We start from the raw sequence: 24557 nt of genomic DNA, 5'->3' as shown, positions 1-24557 counted from the left end.
AGAGAGTACAAAAACAGACTCCTACATATATAGTTATCTGATTTTCAACAAAGATGCAAAGGCAATTTAACAAAATAAGTAGTTTTCCTTTAGAAAAATGGTGTTGAAACAACTAAACATCCATGTGATCTAATACTGTGTGCAATTTATAAAGGAATATGTCCTCTCAAAGACTGGATTCTGACTTCAAAAAAATCAAATAAAAAGTTATACTGAAAAAGAATGATTCAAATCTAGACTCCACAGTGTTAAGATTCTCTGATGGTTAAAGTGAAGATCCCTGAGATGTTTTCCATATTTCAAAAGTCTGATGAAAATCTTAACATTTATTTAGGCTACTCTGCTTAAATGGTTTCTGTAGCCAGAGAAATTTAAAACTTGTGTGATGCAGAACAGGTTAAATCCTTTGCCCAGTCTCCTCAGCTATAAAGCATAAACAATAGCTCCTAGATAAGTTAAATGTCAAATGTGTTGACTGCTAAAGAGTGTCTACGTTGCACTTAATGAAACAGGAACACTCTTGGAGAGGGTCATATTCCTCTTTAGAAGCATCTAGCAATTAGTAATTAATGTTTCTTGAAATGATCAATATCAGTTCTCTCTACCTTGGTAATACTAGTTAACAGTTTTACATACTGACAGCTGTGCACCTTTTAGAGGAAAAACAAACTATCTCCTCAGGCAACCCCTATTTAAAACAAGGACCCAGCCTCCCTTATCAGCCCTCAATCACAACCTTTCCTCAGGAATCTCCTTTATTCTTTCTCTGCAAAAACTTATATTATCCAGCATTCTCCAGATTCTCCCACATAAATGGGACATAATTTAAGAAACTACGCTGGAAGCAGAGACATCCAATGACCAGAGGTGGCAATACCACAATCAGTGCTCAGTGGGCAGCAGCACTGACAATGGTACCCTAACTATTCCTTAACTGTGGTCCTATGTACCTGTCTCCCTTTAATGCCTATTTTCTAAACCTAGTTCTGCAGACTGAAAGTCACCTACTATCCTTTCAACTAACATCTTTTTTTGCACATGTTAGCATTAGTTTCTTTTTGTATCCAAGATTCCTCTTCTGCAATTCTTTAATGGAAACAGAAAATATTCCATGTATAAAACCTAAGCACATGCTGTGGACACAGCCCTCTCAATACTTGCTACAGTAATTTAATCAATGTAGAATCGAAAGTGCTGAGCCACCTAAGGGTCACTAAAAAAATGGAGCGGAGTCCCACCTACATCCTTAAAATCCCAAGTTATTCTGAATATGGCATAGACCAATGGTGGCGAACCTATGGTACACATGCCACAGTGGGCTATTTGCTATCACTGAAAGCTGTAAAAGGCTGTCATCACTGGTACAGAGGAAATAAAAGTGGCATGTAGGAAGGTAGTCAACAGTCAAAGTTACTATTTACTGTTATGCACTCAGACAGAAAACACTTCAGGAACCTGGGAAAAGATCTGGAATCTAGGAAGGCCTTCACTTATAAGGCCTGCTATCTGATAAGGTTATTCACATGCCTGAACTGTGAACTGGCATGCCCTTCAGCATACGCTAGGAGAGCCAGTCATACTCATATCTAGGGAGATACCTTCCTGCTCATCTACCAAGGGCAAAACCATCATCTAAGAAGACTGCAAGGCCAAGCATTCTGCAAAGTCAAGAACCAGATGGTTTCACTGGTGAATTCCACCAAACAATTAAAGAATTACCTCCACCAATCCTTCTTAAACGCTTCTAAAAAAAAAAAAAATAGAAGAGAAGGAACCACTAACTTAATCAATGAGATCAGTATTACCCTGACACCAAACCCAATCAAGGACATCTACAAAAACTAAAGACAAAATATCCATTATAAACACAGATGCAAAAATCCTCAACAAAGTATTATCAAACTGAACCAACAGCATATTTAAAGGATTTCACACCGTGATCAAGTGGACTTTATCTTAGAAATGCAGGGATGGTTCAATATAAGAAAATCAATGAAAGTGGTGTAACACATTAATAGAATGAAGATGTTATGATTTAGATTTAAAATGTCCCCCAAAACTCACATGCTAAACCCTTGGTTGCTAACTAACAGTCCTTGTGGGAAGTGTTTGGATCAGATGAGAGCTCTAACTTCAAGTGGATTAATCCACTGATAGGATCATAATTTAATGGCATTATTTCGAGATGACAGAAACAGAAGGTGGGGCCTAGCTAAAGAGAGTAGACCATTGGAGCATAACCTCCCATGTATCTCCTACTTCTTGAGCTCTTTTCCTTTCCTTCTGTTTCCTGGCCACCACAAAGTGAGCAACTTTTCTCTATCGTGCCCTTCTGCCATGTTTCTGCCTCCACAGGCCTAAAAACAATGGAATCAGCCATCAATGTACTAAAACTTCTGGAACCATGAGGCAAAATTAATCTTTCCTTCTTTAGTTGTTTTTCTCTGGTATTTTGTCACAGTGATGAAAAGCTGACTAACATAGAAGGAATAAAGCTTGACTTTATTTATCTGAATTGACTGGGGGGAAAAAAGGAAAGAAAGAAAAATACCCTTTCATAACAAACTAGGAACAGAAGAGAGCTTCCTCAACATGAACCCATAGGTAACATCATCCTCAATGGTAAAAGACTAAAAGTGTTTCTCCAACGATAAGGAATAAGAGAAAGATGCCCACTCTTAACAGTGCTACTCAACACTGTAATGAGAAGTTCTAGCCACAGCAATTTTGCAAGAACAGGAAATAAAGGCATCCAAATTGAAACGGGAAGAAGTAAAACTATCTCCATTCCCAGATGACATGCTCAATGACTTCTACAGCCTATAAATGAATTCGGCAAACTAGTAGGGTATATGATCAATACACAGCAATTGTGTTTCTACATGAGAAATGAAAAAATCAGGAAAAAATTAAAATAATCACATTTATAAAAGCATACAAAAGAACAAACTTTCTAGGAGAAATTTAAAGAAAACAGTGAGACACTCATAGATCAAAAACTACTAATGTTGCTGAGAGGAATTAAAAACCTAAACAATAGAATGCTCTCCCCCCATCATGAATGGGAGACTTAATATTGTTAAGGTGACAATAGTATCCAAAGCAATTCTCAAGTGTAATCCCTTACCAAAATTCTAGAGTACTTGCCTAGCATAGCAAGGCCCTGGATTCAGTTGCCAACACCACCAACAACAACAACAAAAAAAAACCTATCTTTGCAGAAATTTAAGCCTATTTTCAAATTAATAAGAAATTGCCAGCAGCCCCTAAATAGTAAAAACAATGCGGCAAAAGAATAACAAAGCTAGAACATTTGCATTTCCCAATTTCAAAACTTACTACAGAGGTAAGAGTATTCAAAATCCATGTGTACTTGCATAAGAACAGACAGAACAGTCCAGAAAGAAGCCCAATACAGACAACTGATTTTCAAAAAGGATGCAAATATGATTCAATGAGGGAAAAAATAGTCCCTTCAACAAATGGCTCTGCAACAACCATAGCTCCACATACAAAATTAAGTTAGACCCCATTTCCCTCCATTCACAAATTCTTAGAATAAAACAGGGGTAAGTCTAGCTAGCTAGGCACGGTGGCACACACCAGTAATCCCAGCAATCTGCAAAGCTGAAGCAAGAGGATTCCAAGCTCGAGCCCAGCTTGGACAATTTAGAAACTTTAGCAAGACCTTGTCTCAAAATTAAAAAAAAAAATTTTTAAAGGAAGTAAGGATAAATCTTCATGACATTAGCCACACATGATGGCATGCACCTGTAATCCTGCCTACTTCAGAGCCTAGAACAGAAGAATTACAAGCTCACAAGCAGCCTGGGCAACATGGAAAGAAAGTAAGAAAAAAAATTCATGACCGACCTTGGATTTGGCCATGATTCTCAGATATAACACCAAAAGCACAAGCAATAAAAGGAAACTGTTAAGTTGGACCTCACTGAAATTTAAAATTTTTGTACATTCAAGGACATTACAGAGAAAATAAAAAAGACAACTACAGAAAGGGGGAAATATTTGTAAATCATTTATCTGAGAAAAATCTAGTTTCTAGAAGAAATGTGTATTAAGAACTCTTATGACTCAACAAAAACCATTCAACTCAAAAAAAGGACAAAGATGCTAGGCAGACGTTCTCAAAAGATAGACAAATAGCCAGCAAGCAAATGCATAAAATGTAAACCAGAACCACAATAAGATACCACTACACACAGATTAGGATGGATATACTGAACTTTAAAAAAACTGGAGATGTTAAAAAAAAAAAAATAGGACCTTCCTAGAACACTGATGAAAATGTAAAATCATTCAACTATTGTAGAAAAGTTTGGCAGTTCCTCAAAAGATTAAACAGAGAACGGCTGCACGACCCAGTAATTCTACACCTAAGAATATACCTGAGAGCTGAAAACTGGTACTCAAATAAACACATGCACACACATCTTCACAGCAACATTATTCACAATAATCAACAAGGTAGAAATAACACAAATGTCCATTGTCAGATGAATGTGTAAACACACAAACTGAAATTTTATTCAGCTTTAAAAAGGAATGGATGGGCTGGGGATTTAGCTCAGTGGTTTCGCTGCCTGCTGCACAAGCGCAAGGACCCAAGTTCGATTCCCCGGTACCAAAAAATAAAAATAAAAATAAATAAAAAGGAATGGAATACACTAATAGATGTTATGTGAATGAGCCTTGAAAATATGCTAGGTAAAATTATTCAGACACAAAAGTTCTTACATTGCATGATTCTTTTTATGTGAAATACACAGAACATGTAAATCCATATGAACAGAAAACAGACTGGTGGCATGGGCGAGATGGGGCAGGGGCAGTGGAGAGGAGGAAGTGGGGAGTAACTGCTCCGTGGCTATAGATAAGGTGCTTTGTTTTGAGAAAATGAGACTATTTTCAAACTAGATAGAGATGGTAGTTGTTTAACACTGTGAATGTACTAAATGCCACTAAGTGGTCACTCTCAAATGGTTAAGTTAGTGAATCTTACCTTAAAAAAACTTAAAAGAAGAACTTAGAATTAAGAAGGACAAACACAATTTTGAAGGAGAAGGTAGAAGAATCCAACTTACCAAATTTGATGACTTATTAAAGCTACCCTCATTAACACAGAATGCTATTCCTAATAGAAATAAACAAAAGAACCAAGAGAAAAGAAGATAAAACTCAGAAACAAACCTAGGAATAGATTAAAATTTTTGTATAGTAGAAATGGCATTATAAACCCATGGAAAAGGAAAGACTCTTGAATAAATAACACAGGGAGAATTGGATGCCCACATAGAAAAATATAAAATTTATTTCTAATTCATCACACACCACAATCAGTACCAAACAGATTAAATCCATAGATATGAAAAAAAAATTTAACTACAAAAATTAACAATATAGGAGACAAAGCTTCAGGAACACTTTCCCAATACAAAACCAAAAAAGCAAGACCATTAAAGAAAATATTGACAATTTATGTTATATTAAAACTTTAAATTTCTATAAAACCAAATATAAAAATATAAAAATAAGGTATACATAACAAGAAGAAATGTGTAACGCATACAACAAAAGAATTCACCCAAAATGTATAAGTAATTTCTTAGAATAAGGAAAAGGCAAACAATTCAAAAGAAAAATTGGCAAAAAAAAAAAAAAAAAAAAAAAAAAAGAAGTAAACAAGCAACTCGGACTAGAACACCCCAATAACCAATAAATATGCTTTAAAATAAATCATCTTATTATTAATCAGGGAAATACAAACTAAAACTGGCATCACATTGGCAGAGTATTTTAAAGTCTAATAACATCATGATTTGTAAAGATACAGATAGGACTGTAAACTGATAGCTCTGAAGTGCCACAGGTTATTAGCAACAAAATGTCGGGTCAATGACAGACATACTGTACAACCCAGTAATTTTCTTGGAGAAAAATACATGTGCCTAACACATGTATAAAATGTGCATAACACATGCATGCACACCTGCATACAATGTTTCTGTAGTCAAAAGGCGCTGTGTGTGTGCACGTGTGTGTTTGTGTGTGTGTGTGTGTGTGAAGGGGGGGTTATAAACCTTTAAAATATATATCAATAGGGGAATTTACAAATAATTTAAGGTTTGATCATACAATGGAATACCCAAGTTGATAATATAATTAAGCCAGAGCCCAAAACAGCAACATACACAAATTGTAAAAGTAATGTTGAAGCTAGGTGCAGTGGCATACATCAGTAACCCAGCACTGTGCAAGGCTAAGGCAGGAGGATCAGAAATTTAAGTCCTACCTGGGCAACTTAGCAAGACACTGTCACAAAATTTTAAAAAATTTTTAAAAGGGATGAGGATGTAGCTCACTACAAGGCCATGGGTTCAATCCCCAGTACCAAAAATAAAATAGTTTTTTAATTGTTGGGAAAAAATACCTTGCAGAATGATGTATGTTTAAGAACATGCAAAATAAATATGACATTTAGTATATAAAACTATATATTAAGAATGACAGGGTCCAAATCAGTATAAAGATTTGCCTTCAGCTAAAATCAGAAAATGTTAAGAAGTACACTGATATTCACCAGTATTATCTTTTAACTTTTTAATGTATGACTATAACTTTTTCAAAAGCAAGAATGATACAGAGGACCAGCCTTCAAGACATCAAATATACTGTCATAAAACTATGAAATCAAAAATGTGGTGCTTTGGGGAGTAAGCAGAAAGATCTATAAGAATTTTTCAAAACAAAAAAAAAATCTCTGTATATCTCAGAATACATCCTTTATTTAACTAATCCTGTTGACAGACATTTGGATCATGTACAGTATGTCATATTACAGCTTCAGGGGACCTTCATGAACATTTCTCTGTGCACTGATGTGAGAATTTCCTAAGGATAAATTCCTAGAAGAAATGCTAAATCAAAGAATATGCACTTTAAATTAGATGGTATAACTAAAATGGTTCTTCATGAAAATTCAATTAATTTACATTTACACCAGGAGTTTGCAAGTTAAGCCAGTTGCTCAATGTTTATCTTACCTTAGGTATTACCAATCTTTTTAACCAGGGGGGGAAAAAATCTAGGTCATGAAAAGGTAAACGTTTATTAATAGCATCACAAAATTTTAAAATTCATATTCATTTTATACACATAACAGATACATTCCAAACACATATAAACCTCACATTAAATTCCATCTAACACCAAAGAATTTTTAAAAATTACATAAGCATATATAATTATATAAGTAAATGTACAAATATAACTGTAAACAGCTATCTGTAAATGGTTTTAAATACATAAACATATTGAATTGTGCCAGATTTCAATTTAGCACAATGCTTGGCATATTTTTTTTCCCTCATGCCAAGGTCTGGTTCCTGATCAAAAAGCTTTGGAATATTTGCCTCTTATTCCCAGAAAACCCAGTATGTAATACCCAAATGCATAAATGAATGATATAAAGATATTAGAAAAATTAAAAATGGGAAAGAAAAAACAATTAACTTATCTGAACTCAAAAAACGCTGCCAACCTAGATGTCTCTACTATAACCTCGAATAGGTGAGAGGTACGTATCTCTAAAATCCCTAGAATCTGGCTCAAAAGATGCTTTTAATAACAATACAAAGATTTGAACTTCAGCAGTACCCAGTGTCAAAATCAATCCTCTGTAATATTCCACAATAATCCCTAATACGTAGCATAATGCTCGTACAACATAAATACTCAAAAATATTTCCTAAAAAAAATAAATGTCACCAACTTCTTTTTTTTCCTTTTTTTTTTTGGTACCAGGTCACCAACATCTTTTAATGGTGATATCAGTATCAGAGAGGCCAAGAGCACTATATCAATAATACAGTTAATTTTATAAGTATGCAAATATTAAAAAAAAATAGCAGAAGGCAAAATAGTATCTGTAGTGTTTTAGTCTCCAGATTACCTCATTTCCCTTTTAAAAAAAAGTTTTAATAACTTGTTCCAAAAGTTCTTGTTAACAACAGAAGATAATATACTTGCAGTAGTCTCTCAATTTAAAGGATAATTAGTCTTAAAGAAAACTGCACCTCAGGAATATGTCAGTAAGAGCCCTCACAGGGCCTAGGGCCTCACTTACTCAAGGATTGTTTTACTCGGAATCTATCCTAACACTTTAGATAACAAATGAAAAAGTAATGATTTTGAACAGAGCTCAAAATGACACCTGGAAATACTTTTGTAAACATATCCATAATCTTTAAACTGCCACATAAAATAATCAATAAATCATACTTTTCAAAACTAATGAGAAATAATGAGTCATTTCATTCACTTTCTAAATTTATCCAGATTCCATCACATAACCCTAATACATTTTAATCATTTCTAAAATAATTTTAAAATTCTTGATTTTTATATACAAAATGACACTAATTTCTATTTAGAATAAATTTTATCTTCACAGTATTTGTGATAGATGAACTAAATTACTACACATTCATCAGTTCCCTATTTCATAAGATTACCTGTATTCCATACACATGAGCTGAAAGAAATTAGTCAATTTTCTCATTTCATAAATAATAACATCAAGGAACAGCGAATTTAAATAGCATATCTAAGTACACTTCAACAACAAAAGACAAGGCTGAGAACAGAGCCCGTCTCTTCACAACTAGGCCAATGTTCTTTAAAATATACAGGGATACGCCAGGCTTGTAGCACATGTCTGTAATCCTAATTACTCAGGAGGCTGAGGCTGGAGGATTTCAAGTTCAATAAATAAACAATGATACCTTCCTTCTGGACAATATCACATTCCAAGACAAATCACTGGAAAGAATGCCCTTTGCAAAAGATTCTTCTTTATGAGAAAACTCAAAACCTAATCTGAATAATAAAACTCCAGTACAGATTTCATTACAATCATGTGCTAAAAGGAAAAAAGTTCCAGCTCAAATACAACAGCAGTCAAAATAAACTTTTCTCACAGAATTTACGGTTTATGGAAAAAGAAACTAGAACAGTAATTTTTTTCAGCCAAGAAGTATGTAGAGTAAGTCAGTGAAGATTAAGGAGAATTAAATATATGAAAACAATCATCAAATATTTTCTATTATTTTCTTCCTTTTTCTTGAAGAGGAAGAAATCCAATGCAAGGGCCTACAAAACACTTTAGATACATTTATAGGAGAAAGCTTGTTCTAGAGATAAGGACAACATGTATTATTTCTAATCATCATTTTTTATAAAGGGCCTTTATTAAAGATTGCATCCTTCTCAATTTAAGGCATCATTCCTCTTTCTTTTGTTATCCTCTCTCTTAAAACTGCCTTGCATTTCTTTTAGACCTTTTCTTGTGGAATTTTTATCTTGCCATGGATATTTATTCAGCAGAAATATACTTTTATTAAGAACCAAATGTATTCAAGCACTGGAAATAGAAAATAAAATATAGTCTTTTGTTCATGTCCTATCAGAAAAAGACAAAAAAGCAAATGACTGTAAAACCCTTTGAATATGCAATCACAGATAAAACAGAAGAAACAAACAAACAAAAAAGACTATCTAACAGCAGGGGAGCTAAAAGAATATATCTAAATGTGAACTTGGGCTATCTTGGCTGTGAATAAGTAAAATAATATTAACAAGAACCAGAAGATCAAAAAACATTATTAAACATTAAAATTATATTAAATAAAAATAACTCAATGTATTCAAGCACAGATTTACAACCATCACCAATGACAAAATAAAACCTTAAACTACATGCTATAGAATCTATATAAATCAATGTTAATATTTTGGGAGAAATATTCTGAGACCGTGACTCTGACACTTTAATAAGAAAGCCCCCAAAAATTAATAAATAAGAGAAAATAAACATTTTACGGGCCTAGAATCCCTCCTATGAAATCAAAGGGAAATTCTGTAATAGCCATTATAGCTTTTAGAGCAAATAAACCAGTGTTTACATTCCTTGAAATAACCAATAAATATTATTCATCTATTATGGGCATTTTCTGATGTTATCTCCTAGAATAGACAACATTCACTAGCCACCATGAAAAGCTGGTCATTCTGCATTTCAACCAGGCCACAGGAAAATTTTATTCATTCCTGAGAAGAATGAAAAAGATATTGATATATTCAGTAATTTTAAAACACAGAACTAATAAAAGCAAAGTCTTTTATTTTGTTTGGTTCAAAATTAAGACTTTAAATAACAGTACACAAAATCTCACTCAGTGAGCAGCCCTCTTCCACATTACTATAATTCTGAAAGGCACAGAAAATGACTTAAGAAAAAAGAACCTCAGACTATCAAACAAATACCCATCACAAAGTTAATGTCAGAATCTTAAAGAACTTTTCACAAACCTATAATTACACCTAGATTTACAGAGCCAAGCTTTACCTCATGAGACCCCGCCCCCAAGTCTAAACTACTGCCCTACCCCCTGTTCCTTACCTCAAAGACCCCAGGGTCTGCCCCAGTGAGAGACTCCTTAGCACACAGTCCCTCCCAGTATTATCTACCTAGCTACACTGTCACTGAGTGACTCCTGAAGGGTTTACATAAAGGAAGCGGGAAGAACAATCACATTCAGGATGATGGGTAATGAGGGACAAGACAAAAGGAATCTCAGTGACTGTCCACGCCAACTGTACTCTAAATTTGGGAATTACATAAAACCTACAACAGCCACAGAACAGTGAGATTACTGAAAATGTTACCAAAAGTAGGAGAGAGGAGAAAAGATAGCTGGAAAGATCAACTTGTTCTCCAATTATAGAGCTGAAAAGGTTTACTCAATACAATATCTAAAGACCAAAATAATGATGGTGATGATGATAATAATGCAGCAAAGGTATCTGCACCACTCTGCTTTTGATAAATGTCAAGTACAAATAGTTCATACATAATTCACATTTAGACAAAGGGAAACAGGAAAAATAACCATGAGTCAGGTGGCAAAAATATATTAAGAGAAACAAAATATCCAGCAGACTTATTAGGGGATAAAACAACAAAATGCCCCCAGAGTAGGAGCATAAAGCCTCAATTAAGGAACAGGACAGGGAAAAAAAAGGCAGAGAAGTGGAATGAGAAGAGGAAAGTGGTAAGAAAATTTAAATTACAATAGTGCAATTGAACACTTTGACTCTTACATGAAAAATAAACTACAAATCATCACATGAACTTGAGAAACTCACTAAAGCGCACTATAATCAAGACCAGGTACATTTCAAGGGCAACAGTTTTCGATAGCTACTATATTGGCCAGCACAGGTGTAGAGTGATTTCGTCTAGTGCCAGGTCACATAGCTAGTTAGCAGAGCCAAGATGCAACTTTAGGTCCTTCTTACCACAATGCCCGTATTTTTTCCCTCTGAAGAAACTATCATAGGTAAACATATAACTGAGCCTCAAGCAGTCAATTCAAAGTAACAAAATTTTGACTGGAAAATGAAACTCTTCCAGCTATCCAAATAAATGTTTAAGTCCACCTATAAGCAAACACACACACACACACACACACACACACACACACACACACACAGCCCATTTATACAATGGCATTAAACAAAACATGTCACCTTTAAAAATGAAAGAAATAAGTAAATTTTAATTGCCAGGATGACACTTTATGTATATCAGTGTATAACAACATTCATGTATAGAAACCTAGAAGTTATTCTAGACTCCCACTTCTACCTTCAACCTTAACCCCTACAATTAACCAACCACCACTTTCTATAAAACCTACTAGTTTCAAGATTTCTTGAATTAACCCCTTTTGTCCACTAATTTCTCTTCTTCCCCACTATCTCCAGTGTGGTTCAAGTCAATATCCTCTGTGACACAGCCCCTCCAACCTGCGTAAAATGTCAAACCTACACAAAAATAATGTTTAAAATGTTTAAAAACTTAAGCTGAACATGTCATTCCCTTGTTTCAATGACTCTTCATAGTATTCTTAGAACAAAGTCAAAAAACTACAAACTCTCCAGGATACTGTCCAGGGATTTCAAATTCAACAAACAGGTAAAATACTGATTTATTATATTTATGCATTTGATACCTTAATTGAGTGGCAGAAAGTGGACAGCACATGCCCCTTTAATGGAGCAGCTGCTACCAGATTCTAGCTGAATGGTTCTACCTGAAAATACAGATTTTGGTGTTGCCTGGTTCTCTTAATTTTTTAAAAGAAATCAGAAATCCTGAATATGACATAAAATCTCCTCATCTGTAAATGCTGACAACCAATTCAAATTTCTGTAACAATGATGAGGTGCAAAGAACCTGTATGCAAGACAAATCCAACGTCTTAGCTAGTCTCATCATCTGATTCCACATTGCTACTTCTCCATCAGCCATACTGTACATTTCTCAGATCCTCAATGACACCAAGTTTTTTACCTTAGGGCTCGCATACCTGGGCTCCACTTGGATCCCTTCTCCCCTCTCTCCAACACTAACCACTTAACTTAGAGACTTTCTATTCGAAGTTTTTGAGCCACTGCTTCCTAAACGAAACCTTCTCTATTCTCACTGCCCTCCACTCCCAGGGCATATGCTAGTCACTGTATTAAGTGCTCTCATTACATTGAGTACAACTTCCTAATACTCTTTACACTTAAAACCAAAATCTATTATCTAATACCTATTATCCCCCCCAGACGGGACCTCCACATAAACAAGGCCTGACAAAAAGGACATGCAATTCAATACACATTTGTTGCTAACTAGTAGTCTGGCTATAAAATGTTTCTTTAGACAATAAAATTCTGGAGTACTTTTGAAATATTAATCAAACTGTACCCAACTTTTCAGAAACATATACACTATTAAAGCAAAGTAAACTCAGAATTAAAATATTCAATTATAATTACTAGTACTAAAAGCTCGCATTTACTGATAATTGACTAACTGCTAGGAACTATATTGAGTGCTCTGCATGTATTATCTATTCAGTACAACCTGTAAAGGAGATGTCACTATCACACAGAGGAAGCAACTTAGGCACAGAAGTCTTAAATTTGCTCAAAGTCACACCTCTGATCAGTGGCAAGCTATTGTATAAATCTATGTAATTGATATCTTACACACCATTAATAAAAATCCTTTATTAAAACCAATCCGACATGTAGCTTTTAACTGCTGTTTATAAGAAGTAACGATTTATGTTCCATTACTTACTAAAGAGAGGTTCCTCATCCCTCTATCCCAGTGACGGCGAACCTGTTAGAGCTTTCAATAATACAATGATAAGATAAATGATCAATATGTATCTTCTAAATTAAAGTTTTTTTAATTCACATCCAAAACAAATATGGTCTTAGTACCAACTCTATAAAAAGGTTATATTTCTGAATTATTTTTAAATTAGCTAATTTTTAAGTACATTAATTAGATGTTTTGCATGTCCATATTTTAAACTTACATTTCATTATTTAATTTAAAATTGATTTCCTTTCCAAAGTCAAAGAATTTTTTTCACTACAAATTATAATTTCAAATACAGTAAAAAAAAAAATCATACTAAGCAAATAAAAAAATATATATGTATAACCACAGGAATACAGAGGTCATACAGAAATCCTTCACTAACTGAACTGTGTGATTCCTCTTTCTAAAACTCAGAAACCAAACAGATTCCAGTAAGTTCTCACATGCATTATTTGCTATGGAAAATTCTTGCTATCTAAAATTCCTAATGTGGCTTTACTAACCACCCTTTGTTATGAGAACTATACAATCATTCTCTCTTCAAACTCATAACTCAGGAGTCTGGGATAGCAAGAATACACATACACATGTTTGTGGGCCACATAAATTTAAGAATTCTTACACTACTTAAGTTGACTTTTATAATCATTCAAATTTTAGATTTTAACTCCCAACTAATTGAGTTTTCTATATAAATATCTTTAATCTAAAAATTAGTCATTTTTTAAAACCTTTTAGACCACATAAAATATAAAGGAACCCATTTAGTATATGACAGTTTCCTACAATAATAATATTAACGCATGGCTGCTGTCAAACAGCTCTCATGCCAGTTTTAAATAACATATTTTCCCACTCAACATAGATTAAATAAACACCACAGGAAATGAGGTTTCAAGGAAAATTACTTCGTTAATTTTAGTAACATTTCACAGATCATAACAGATTCTTCTGGAAGTCACAGTAAACAAAGGGCAAAATTAAAGAAACAAATCTAAAGAGTATAAAAGCTGAAAATGGCAAAAATTCCAAAGCAGTTATAAAAGAATGATATAAAGCGGTATCAGAATTACCTCCTGAGGTTCACCAAAAAGCCAAAGAACCATCAATCCAGTAATGAGTTAAAGAGGCTAAGAAAACATTACCAGGCTGTAGAGCTAATTACAAGCGTGCGCATTTTCCCAAGTAGTCAACTTAGGCTCATATTTAAACCTAAGGTTTTTCAAATCCTCACGCTTCATTAACAGTTAAAACTAATACCAATTAACCATGATTTTTTTCACATATTCAAGGATTATTTTAAGAAATAAAAAGGGTAGGTTTAAATAAAGTAAATTACTTCCCAAACTCTCCTTTTCAAAAACCATATAAATGATTTAAAGGGATTGTAACTAGAGCTTCCATTTCATCCTTCAGTTTTGGTGACCTGAAAAAATGCAAAGTCCTTAACTGACCAGATTCTAACAGCCTAAGGACTGACATGGTTCATCTTAGATTAAAACAAAAAGATCAGAACAAAACTGTAATTTAAAAAAGAACCTAAATCGTATCCACACAATTCACAAAGTGAAAGGCAGGATTCGATGATACCTCTAATAACATTCCATATGGGGCACCAACACACATCCCCTGAAAATAACAAAAATCAGCTTTCTTCCTAATGTTGCTCCTCATATCCTGTTCATGTTTGTCATCCAAAAAACTTCAAGCAAGGCTCACTACTAAGCTTCCAATGACAAGTTGGAGAACGAGAGCCCTTTGACAGCAAACCCTAGCAGCTGTCAAGACCCACGGTAGAGATTTCACAGAGTGGCACAATGACTGAATGCAACACCTTGATGAATATGGGTGCAGCATATGCCACTATTTCTCTACATTAAGTGCTCGTGCCCTCATTACTAACTGTCCCCATCAGCCAACTCTGAACACGTTTCTTCTATGAAAAACGAAGGACCTGAACTTTAGAAGGACTCCACTAGTCCTTCCAGTCCATAGTCTTACTTAGCCAGTTTTGAACTAATATAATTCTTAGGACTAGTACACGTTTCTTTGCTAGAAAGAAAAAGGCAGACAGACAGATTAGATGCAATAACCCTACCGTGCTCTGCTTAATGTTAACACCAAAATTTCTTAAACAGACAAACCTGTGTCTGTGTTCATCAGGTCCATGGATCAGGAAGACTCCAGGGTTTTTCGCCCCTTTGCCTGCATCGACGTGAGGAATCAACACATCTTCTAAGCCCAGATCAAAGCGTTTGTGTTTTGAGGAGTCTGGGAGGAAGAAGAATGCCCCAAAACACAGGGTGATGAAGGCACTAAGGATAAGGAGAAGGATAAACTTCTCAGAAAGTCTCAAGGTAGCCCTGTGATGGGGGAAGGAGGGCGGCCCCAGGTTCAGAGGCGGTATCCTACGTCCAGACAGGGGCAGCAGGGCTGGGGTAGTCATTGTTTAGCCTCTTGGATAGAATACTTTATAAAGTTCTCATCTTATATCAAACGTACAGCACATTGAACCGTTTTCAAAATCTTGGCAAAAGTGGATAAACTCAATGTTTCTCCTCTGGAAGGACTGTTGTGCTTTTTTAGAGGGCACCTCTTTCACTCTCGACAATTACATCCAGAATGGGGGGTGGCCTCCTAAAAGATCGCTAATTTATGTCGTGTGGTATCTTCCTGGCATCTGGCTTTCAGTACCTCAGCAGGTTACGGTAAGTCTCCTGTTCATTCCGAGGCGTACATCCGGCAAGCCAGGCTGCAGAAAAGCTGCAAGGTGGGTTCTTCCATTGCTGCCCCAGAAAGATGCTCAAAAGGGAGCCTGGCGAGATTGGAGTTGTAGGAGAGATTCACTTCGTCTCCTCCGACACCTCTAGTGCACAGTATCTGAGCCTCTGTGGGGGCGAATGCACAGGTCTCCTCAAAAGTCTGAAGCATGGAGGGTCTCCGTCCTCACGGGGAAGCAGAAGCAGAAGCACGCGCAAAGGAGCCGATGAAGCCGTCTGCCGCCCGCGCTTCCCGACGCCGCCCCACGGGCTCCGGGCGGGGATCAGGAGCTGCCCACCGGCCAGCAGACTGAAGGGCAGCCGCGTCCCAAATACCTGCGCTCGCGGCCGCACACACGGTGTCGGGAGCGGAACTTCCTCCCCGGCCTGTGCGGGGGAGGGGAGGCGCGGCCGCCTCCGCCGCCGGCTCCGCCTCCTCCTCCTCCTCCTCAGGGCCGGCTCAGCGAGACCAGGCGTCCGCTCCCCGAGCGAGGCCACCGCTCGCCCCGCCGCGCCCGCCCGCAGTAGCGGAGCCCGCGCGCCGCCGCGGCGTGGGAGGAAGCCGGGCCTCGGCCCTCGGTCCCCGAGCCAAGGGCAGGCGCTCGCTCATTCCTCGCTCCGCCCCGGGAGGCGGGCGGCCGCGAGCGGGGGCAGCCGCACCTCGGGCAGCAGAGGTCGGCGCCGTCTCCTTCCTGCCCGTCCGAGCCGCCTCCCGGAGCTTCGCCGCAGCTCGCGCTAGCGGCGGCAGCGGAAGAGGCGGCGCGGGGTTGCGGCCCAGTCCTCGGCCCCAGTCCCGGCCTCCGTAGGCCCAGGGAGCCAGAACAGCCGCGCGGCCAACAGCCTTTGGCGCGCGCCGGAGCGGCCCGGCTGCGGGAGGGGGCGGCGGGGCGCGGGTGGGCTACCGCCCCGGCTGACGAGTAGGCGTCCCCGGGCGCGGAGTGTGAGGTGCGCGCGCACGCGCGGTCCCGCCGCCCCGCCCCTCCCCTCCCCGCGGCAGCGCCCGGGCCTCGGCAGCTGCGGGCTCGGGGCTCCCGCCGGCCCGTGCCCCACCCCCTCCCGGGGTGTCCTGCTGTGGGCGCCGCCGCCGCCGCCCGGCTGGACTGAGGACTGCCCGCGGCCCAGAGCTTTGCCCCCGCCTGTGGGGTCGGTGACCCGGAGTTGGAGGGAGAGGGAGCGAGGGCTCGGGCGCGAAGGTTTGGCTGGAATCGAGGGTGAACAGAGTCGACGGATTCTGATGGTAAAGGGTCACGTTTGTGTCGCTCTAAGTAGAAGTACTTAGTTACAGACCGAGTTTGGACATCAGGGTCCCAAACTTCTTCCATGCAGTCCAGGCACACGTTGGTGGGCACCTGGGGCTGGATTAATGATAAGAGCGCCAGCCTCGAGCCAATTTCTGTGCTAAAAGTAAAATGGCAACCTTGTCCTTTCAGTTAGCTTCCTTTCTGAGGAATCCAGTTACCCCCGAATGGCAGAAGGCTTCTCAGGATGCAGTTTCTGGAGTACCCGCTCCTGTCATCTTCACACTCTCACCACTGCTGCTTCCATAAAAGACAAGAGATGAATGAGGAGGTGATAAACCCATAGAGAATATACAGTTTAATTCAGGCATTAAAAAACAATGAGTCAATTCCATATGATTGAGGAGAACCTTAAGTCCAATACATACTCTTACATCCAGTTTCCGTTGAGATTATTTTTACTACTCAGTTGTTGTTGCTGATATCCATCTTTACTGATACGGGGAATCGGAGAGGAGGCTTTTAAATGGCAGAGGTAGAAAAAAGCCTTAAAGAGGAAAGAAAATCAAGTCAAGCAAAAATTCTCGTGTTCGATGCCAGAATTCATAATTATATTTCAGCCTACAGAGTTCTAGAATCCCTGCATACCTAACTTCCTACCACAAAAGAAGTCATTGTCATTGACTGCTTCACTAAAAATGTCAGGGCCACCTCTTAGCGTGCCCCTTCCAAAGTGTGATTTGTGTTGGACACTTGTGAAGAGTAGATCTAAGAAACTCCCTGCCTTCCTAATGTGTCTCTAAAATATGCCAGTTTTGTGAATGTGCCTCTAATATTGAGACTCTGAGCCAAAGAAAAAAGGCACTTCATACTTACTGTCCAGGTCAGTATTTTCTATGAGAAGTTCAAGGAAAATTCTTACTGAGGGAAAGAGCAAGTTACAAAAGTAAATATTACTTGGTCTGAGGCCAAATTTTTAACCATAAGAGGTAGCAATCATGAAACTTGTCATGGGGGTGGAGATTTAGCTCAGTGGTTCCTCCTCCTGCCTCGCAAGCACAAGGTCCCAAGTTCGATCCCGGGTACCAAAAAAAAAAAACCCCAAAACCTGCCATAGCTATTTGACAAACATAACATCATCAGTTCACTCTCATAGCTGCTGGGGAAAGCTATACATTTTTCTTGCCCTTGCTCGTTTTGCAAAATTCATTTTTCCTTCATAAAAGTAAAAGCATCATTTAAGAGATCATTACAGAAGTGCAGTCTGCAATTCTAAGGCCATTGATAATGCCATCAGTTATTATATGCTTACACTAGCATCAAAACAATTTTATGTACATGTTTCTAGACAAAAGGCTGAGTTTAAAGAATCAGTACTGGTTTAAAAGCAGCAAGTTGCAAATTTAGTAATTATGATTACAAGTATATAAAAATATGCATAGTAAAAAGATTTGAAAATGATTATAGCTGCTAAAGATGTTGGTATTACATAGGATTTTCTGAACGTGTTCTATTGGTATTGCATTTATAATTAAATACATGAAAAATGGATAAAGAGACTGCTACTGTTTTATTTTATTTTTTGGTGCTGGGGATCAAACTCAGGTCCTTGTGCTTGCGGGGCAGGCGGTGGAACCACTGAGCTGAATCCCGGGCCCAGACTGGTACTTTAAAAAGTTAAGGTCAAATTTCAATTTCATATCAAAGTGAAAGCGCAGACTGGCCCATCTGATCGCAATCAGCAGAAAGAAGAGAGAGAGTGTGTGTGTGTGTGTGTGTGTGTGTGTGTGTGTGTTCACGCGCATGTGTGTAATAACATAACACAGGAGGATTCATTTCATAGTGAGGCTTCGATCAAAGATATAGACAAGATCCCAAAATGCCCGATAAAGTGGTGATTTCTCTTTTACAAATCCATATAAATTAATATATTAGGAGATTTTAAATTATTAATTATTAATGAAATAAAACTTGATCCTACAGATTTCAGACATATAGGTCCACTCCAGAGATCCACTCATATATTGCAGTGTAAAAGTTACTTGTATTTGTTTAATTATATTTGACATTTCCTTCATTATACACACACACATACGCACACATTGCTAACTGTTTTAAGTGAAATTAAAGTTACATACTGGAGGAGAAACATACAGGTTTACATAACCTGTTCCTTCATAGTTTCAGCTCATTCCCGAAGTACCCATGGAAGATGTTAGAGGATAAACTACCAGATATGACCACTGAATGTACAGAGAAATATCCAGGCTTTGGGCCCTGCTCTTTCCACTCTTGATTTCCTCAAAGGTGAGAAACAATTTGTAGTTGAAAGCCATGAAATTCTAAAGTTAGCTGCATGAAAGTCAGCAAAGTCACAAAAAGCTTAGGCTGCCTCTCTGAGGCAAAGTACTTGTTCCTTTGCTTCTAAGAAATGCATTTATTGAAAGCTACTGTGCGAGTCCCTTCTAAGTGCTAGATATATGGAGAAAAAAGACTCATCATGCTCAGTAAGCTTGCTGTCTGTTGTGGGGAAATGGATGAACACTAAAAATTATAAAACAGGGCTGGGGATTTAGCTCAGTGGTTTCGCCGCCTGCTGCATAAGCACAAGGACCCAAGTTCGATCCCCGGTACCAAAAAAAAAATTTTAAGACAGAGGAAGAATGCTGTTAGCATAAAGTGCCAGGGACCTGTGAGAACAATGACAGGGCACTAGAGTGAGAAGAGGTGGATGGCGAATTGGCCAGGGGAACTTCCTGCATCAAGCCTCATGTGAGCTGAAAGAGGAGAGAAAGGTTGTGTTCCAACCCAGGGAGCAGAACATACATAGGCCTATAGCTATTTTTTCCTGTCACTTATCCAGAATCCTTCTTGTTTTACTCTTCTAATCAATAGATTACCTGGCCCTGATCACCTATGATCTCATGCTGGGGAAGTGAAAAAGCACAGAGGGTGGGGTGGGGATGCTGTTGCCTACATTACAAGTAAAATAGGCTCAGAATGACTACTGAGTATTGTAAACATTTTCTATAATCAAAAAACTTAGATGGTATTCTTGCTTTTACAGGCAGTACTGTTATGTCAGGCAAATATTTTACCTCTAAGTCCATTAATAAAATGGGGCTCTTCATTGATGTGTAAGAGGTACTGTGCATTATAGACAGAGTCCTAAAGAAATACTCACAGATTTCAAACCTAGCTCCATCCTTTACTGAGTTTTCCTATTTTTAAAATGTGTTGTAACCTGTAAAACATGTTGTAACCTCAAATGAGTTGTATCTAAAACACTAAAAATTGTTAGCTGTATTCAAAATAATAGATTGCTTTATGGTTACAGTATTTGTATGAATGGAGACATGAGTGTGCCTATAATTCCTTTAGAAAACTACCTTTCCCATCTTAGTCTATAGATCTACATTGGGATGCCTACTAATGAAGCAAAGAAAAGATACAAGACACTGAAAGAGAAAATATCCACATACCCTCATTCAAATGCTTGGCTCAGGGGTGGTTCTGGTTTCTTTTGGGGGACAGGGAATACAAAAGCATCTAGGGATTCATTTCTAGCCCACAAGGCACTCAGAGGCCACTATAGCCATGGTTTAAGCAGGACCAGGTACAGTCACACTGTGACAGTAGACAGTGTCATCCATGCTGTGCTAGTTTTGCAGGCCTATGAAACACAAGGGTTATCGGGTCATGTGTGTTGCCCTGAGGCATTAAAAGAAAGCCTGAGAGGTAAGGCAGTGTGTAACAGGATCAGAATCCTTGCAAGCAGCAACCAACAGGCAATGTGTGGAGCTGTAAGAGTCAAGCCAAAGCTGCATTGGATACCCCAAGAAGACAAGAGATGACAGCAGTGTAGGAAGTCCGCTGATAAACTGCAGGCAGGAGGTAAAAACCAGCCTAAGAAGAGTGACTCTGTGGGCTGAAAGTAGTAAAGCCATGGGAGTGTGGGTGCCCAAGCCTTCAGGCATCTGTATCCCACCACCATGTGCTCCTGATGCTGGACATGGAGCTACATTTGCCCTACTCAGTTTCAGTCTTGCTTTGGTCTGATCCTCTTGGTATTTTTGTGTTCCTCCATTTGGAATGGGAATATTTACCCTCTGTAATTTTTATCTTGGAAGTTTGTAGCTTGTTCTTTTGATCTTTATAGGAGCTCATAGCTATAATTGCCTTGATTTCAGAGGACACTTTGGATTTCAACTTTTTAGCAGTGCTGGAATAGGTAAGATGTCAGAAACTCTTGGTGATGAACTGAATGCATTTTGCACTGTGAAATGGACATGGGCTTTGGGGGGCCGGGGCAGAATTCTATAATTTGGATCTGGAATGTCCCCCAAAGACCCACATGTTAAAGGCTAGTTCCTCAGCCCATGGCACTGTTGGGAAGTGGTGGAAACTTGAAGAGGTGGGACCTAATGGGAGGTCTTTAGGTCATTAGGGGTGTGCCCTCGAAGGGGCTTTTAGGACCCCAGTCACTTCTTTTTCTCTTTCATTCCCTGCCCCTGAGGAGAGTGGTTTGGCTCCACTGTGGTCCCTACCATTGCTATCCAGCACCTCCACCAGAGGGACTATAGGCAATGCATTTGCCTGGTCATGGACTAGAGCTTCTAATCTGTGAGCCAGAATAAATCTTTTCTCTTTATAACTTGATTTTCTCAGGTTCTTGATATATATATATATATATATGGAGAGAGAGATATCAGGTATTGTCTTAGAAAGCTAACATAGTTATACAAGTCTATTAATTTTTTTTCCAGCTGGAATTCGTTTCTGCAGCTTGCAACCAAGAGTGTTCACTAATATACAATGTGTCTTTACATGAGCATCCTGGGGCTGCCACTAGTATATGAACCATCAATAGTTTTACAAGTGTAAAGGATCAGGAACCAGAAGTAACACAGTCTTTCAGGTGACTAACAGGCTTGTGCCAGGGACATAAGCAGGGTGGACAATAGAGGACAACTGTTTCCGTAGGCAGCCGGGGAAGAAAAATCTAAAATTGAAAAATAATAATCAAAAGTAACAGCAGATGTATTGAGTCTAGCCACCCCTACAGACACTTTCAGAATTGGATATTCATTTCTACCTTTATAGAGAGAAATGTGATGCCAAAAGAGGTTAAGGATTCTTTATAAATCCTGACATTAAAGTTGTTCAAATCCACCAGGGGCAGCAAGCTTGAGAATATGTTTCATTGATTTATTTTATTCATTAACTATTATTGAGCAACCACTCTCTGCCAGGTACTATACTGTGTTCTAGGCATCAAAGATGAATAAAATATAAGAGGCAGCTGCATATGATGTAAAAAACATGGGCTGTAGAGCTAGAGACACTTGGGCCTAAACTTGCATCCACCTTTTGTCTGTGTGGTCTTGAAAGCACTGGAACTCTTCCCTGTCCTGTTTCCTCATCCATAAAATTAGTATGTAGACCTCATACCATTTTTATAAAGATTAAATGAGATAATTTATAGTGCTTCTCCCATGGTTGGGATTTACTAAATATTAACCATTATTTTATTATAGGCACCAGATGAGTAGGCGATGCCAGGAGAAAAAAGGTGGGAAGAGACTTTGAGAAGACTTAGAGGAAGGAGAAAGTCCACAGCATTTGTTAAGGGAACCTGGCCCTATGTTTTCCTGGGAATTTCTACTGGAGTACTACTTCTGGCTTCTTGTACCATTGTTTGTCTTACTCAAGAGTTAGTTGACCAGTGAACTTAGTTATATTCATTAGCTCAAAGTTCTTGACTGAGTCGAGCTAATCTAGCAAAAAATCCCTAATTACTGTGATTCATTCTCTTTTTTCCGTTTCTGACCTAGACTTGGGTAGACATACTTGGGTAAACGTGTTTGCTCTGTAGGCCAGTGTTCCCCTTTTGGTGGCCTATTCTCAGGGTAGATTCTTTAGGGGTTGAGAGTGAGCAGAATGTTGCCAACCCCTTTGGGTTATATAGATCAAGAACCCTTTATTAGCCTATCTGTAATAAAGTTGACCTTAAAAAAATCTTCATTTGACTGTCTTCTATGTCTTATTCCACTCAAACTTGGTGAGTGAGAGAAGGACATGCAATTCATTGACCCTCTGGAAACTAAAATTGTTCATATGGCTAGAACATGGATTACGAGGGAAGGATAGTGAAGGATATACAGAAACATTTCTGCTCAAGGTTGTGCAATAAGGTCATGTTTTATCTACTCCCTTTCTTCCACACAAAAAGCAATGATGGCTAAAATGTAGAACGAGAAAACCAAAAGACATAAGCAGGATCAGAAACAATAAATATTTTCTTGGATCAGAAATGGAACTGAAACAAAAAGCACTTAATGGGCTGAAACACAAGCCCACTAGGTTCTCAAGTTCAAACTACAAGACTTTTGTTTCCCCCAAGGTGACAAACACTAACGATGCTTAAGACAAGGTGGAGGATGGAAGCTAGACTTAGTGCTTAAAGCCAGGCGCTCATGAAAGGAGACTGAAAATAACTGCTGCCACCCACTGCCTAGGAAAGCACAAGAACAAAGACTCAGCCTTGGAACAAGGAAGCACGTCAAGCATTTGGCCACATGACTGGTTCCCCAACATCACTGTAGGGTAGGAGCATCAAAATGCCAACCTTACACCTGATTGTAGAAAGGAGGTCTGGAGAGGCAAGTGGAGATAAAAATCACTAGGTGAACACAGATTGAGAGAATAAAATAAATGAGCTGAAATAAAACAGAAAAAAAGGCACATAGAAACTTCCACATCAAAATGAGCCTACTCACCAGGTTCCAAACACATAAAAATATCTAATACTAAAACATACAACAGGATGAGCACTCAGAACATGAATTTACTCCAAATAAAACTAACCATGAAACTGTCTGACAACGATGTTTAAAAGTATTTTTGCTTTCTCAAAGCGATGATGAAGGAATAGTACTCATTGTAAAGGGTCAGGAAATTAGAGAACTCAGGCCAAACAAAGAACAGGTAAATATGAAAAAGAACTAGTAAAAGTCTTAGATAATAAAAATATGGTCATTGAAATGAAAAGATCTCAGAAGCTACCCAAATTTGAAGAGAAAAAGTAGTGAATTAAATGGATGTACTGAGGGATTCACACAGGAGAGTTTATAAAAATAAAGACATTTTCAAATATGGAAGAAAGGTTCAGATACATGTTGTTGTGTTAAATGGCCTTGCATATATCTAAGAGGAGTTTACAAGGAAAAACAGGAAGATTAGAAACACTATACTTAAAAAAAGAAAGGCTGGAAATTTTCTAATGAAAATACCAGAATATCGTGTGTTCTGAGCCCA

The 24557-nt window shown here is 38.2% G+C and overlaps 1 protein-coding gene and 1 long non-coding RNA gene across 2 annotated transcripts in view; both read right to left on the bottom strand.

Moving 5' to 3' along the window:
• The window catches only part of Man1a2 (mannosidase alpha class 1A member 2), a 146429-nt gene extending 129530 nt beyond the window's left edge, over positions 1-16899 (bottom strand). The window contains exon 1 of the mRNA XM_004853818.4: positions 15388-16899. Within this exon, the coding sequence (XP_004853875.1) occupies positions 15388-15689 (302 nt within the window). The 5' untranslated portion in view covers positions 15690-16899. The remainder of the gene's footprint in view (positions 1-15387) is intronic.
• Positions 16900-17231: 332 nt separating this feature from the next.
• LOC110350997 (uncharacterized) lies at positions 17232-18062 on the bottom strand. Its single transcript, XR_002397990.2, has 2 exons — positions 17669-18062; positions 17232-17537 (listed from the first exon to the last, which is right to left on the bottom strand). It is a non-coding gene; the product is annotated as an uncharacterized LOC110350997 (long non-coding RNA).
• Positions 18063-24557: the final 6495 nt, after the last annotated feature.

Source organism: Heterocephalus glaber, unplaced genomic scaffold (genome assembly GCF_053883595.1).
Source record: "Heterocephalus glaber isolate CG9 unplaced genomic scaffold, H.glaber_assembly_v1.0 deba00001442, whole genome shotgun sequence".
In the NCBI taxonomy this organism is placed as follows: Eukaryota; Metazoa; Chordata; class Mammalia; order Rodentia; family Bathyergidae; genus Heterocephalus; species Heterocephalus glaber.
The sequence above is the reverse complement of the archived record's forward strand: the minus strand, read 5'-3'. Positions and strand labels throughout refer to the sequence as shown.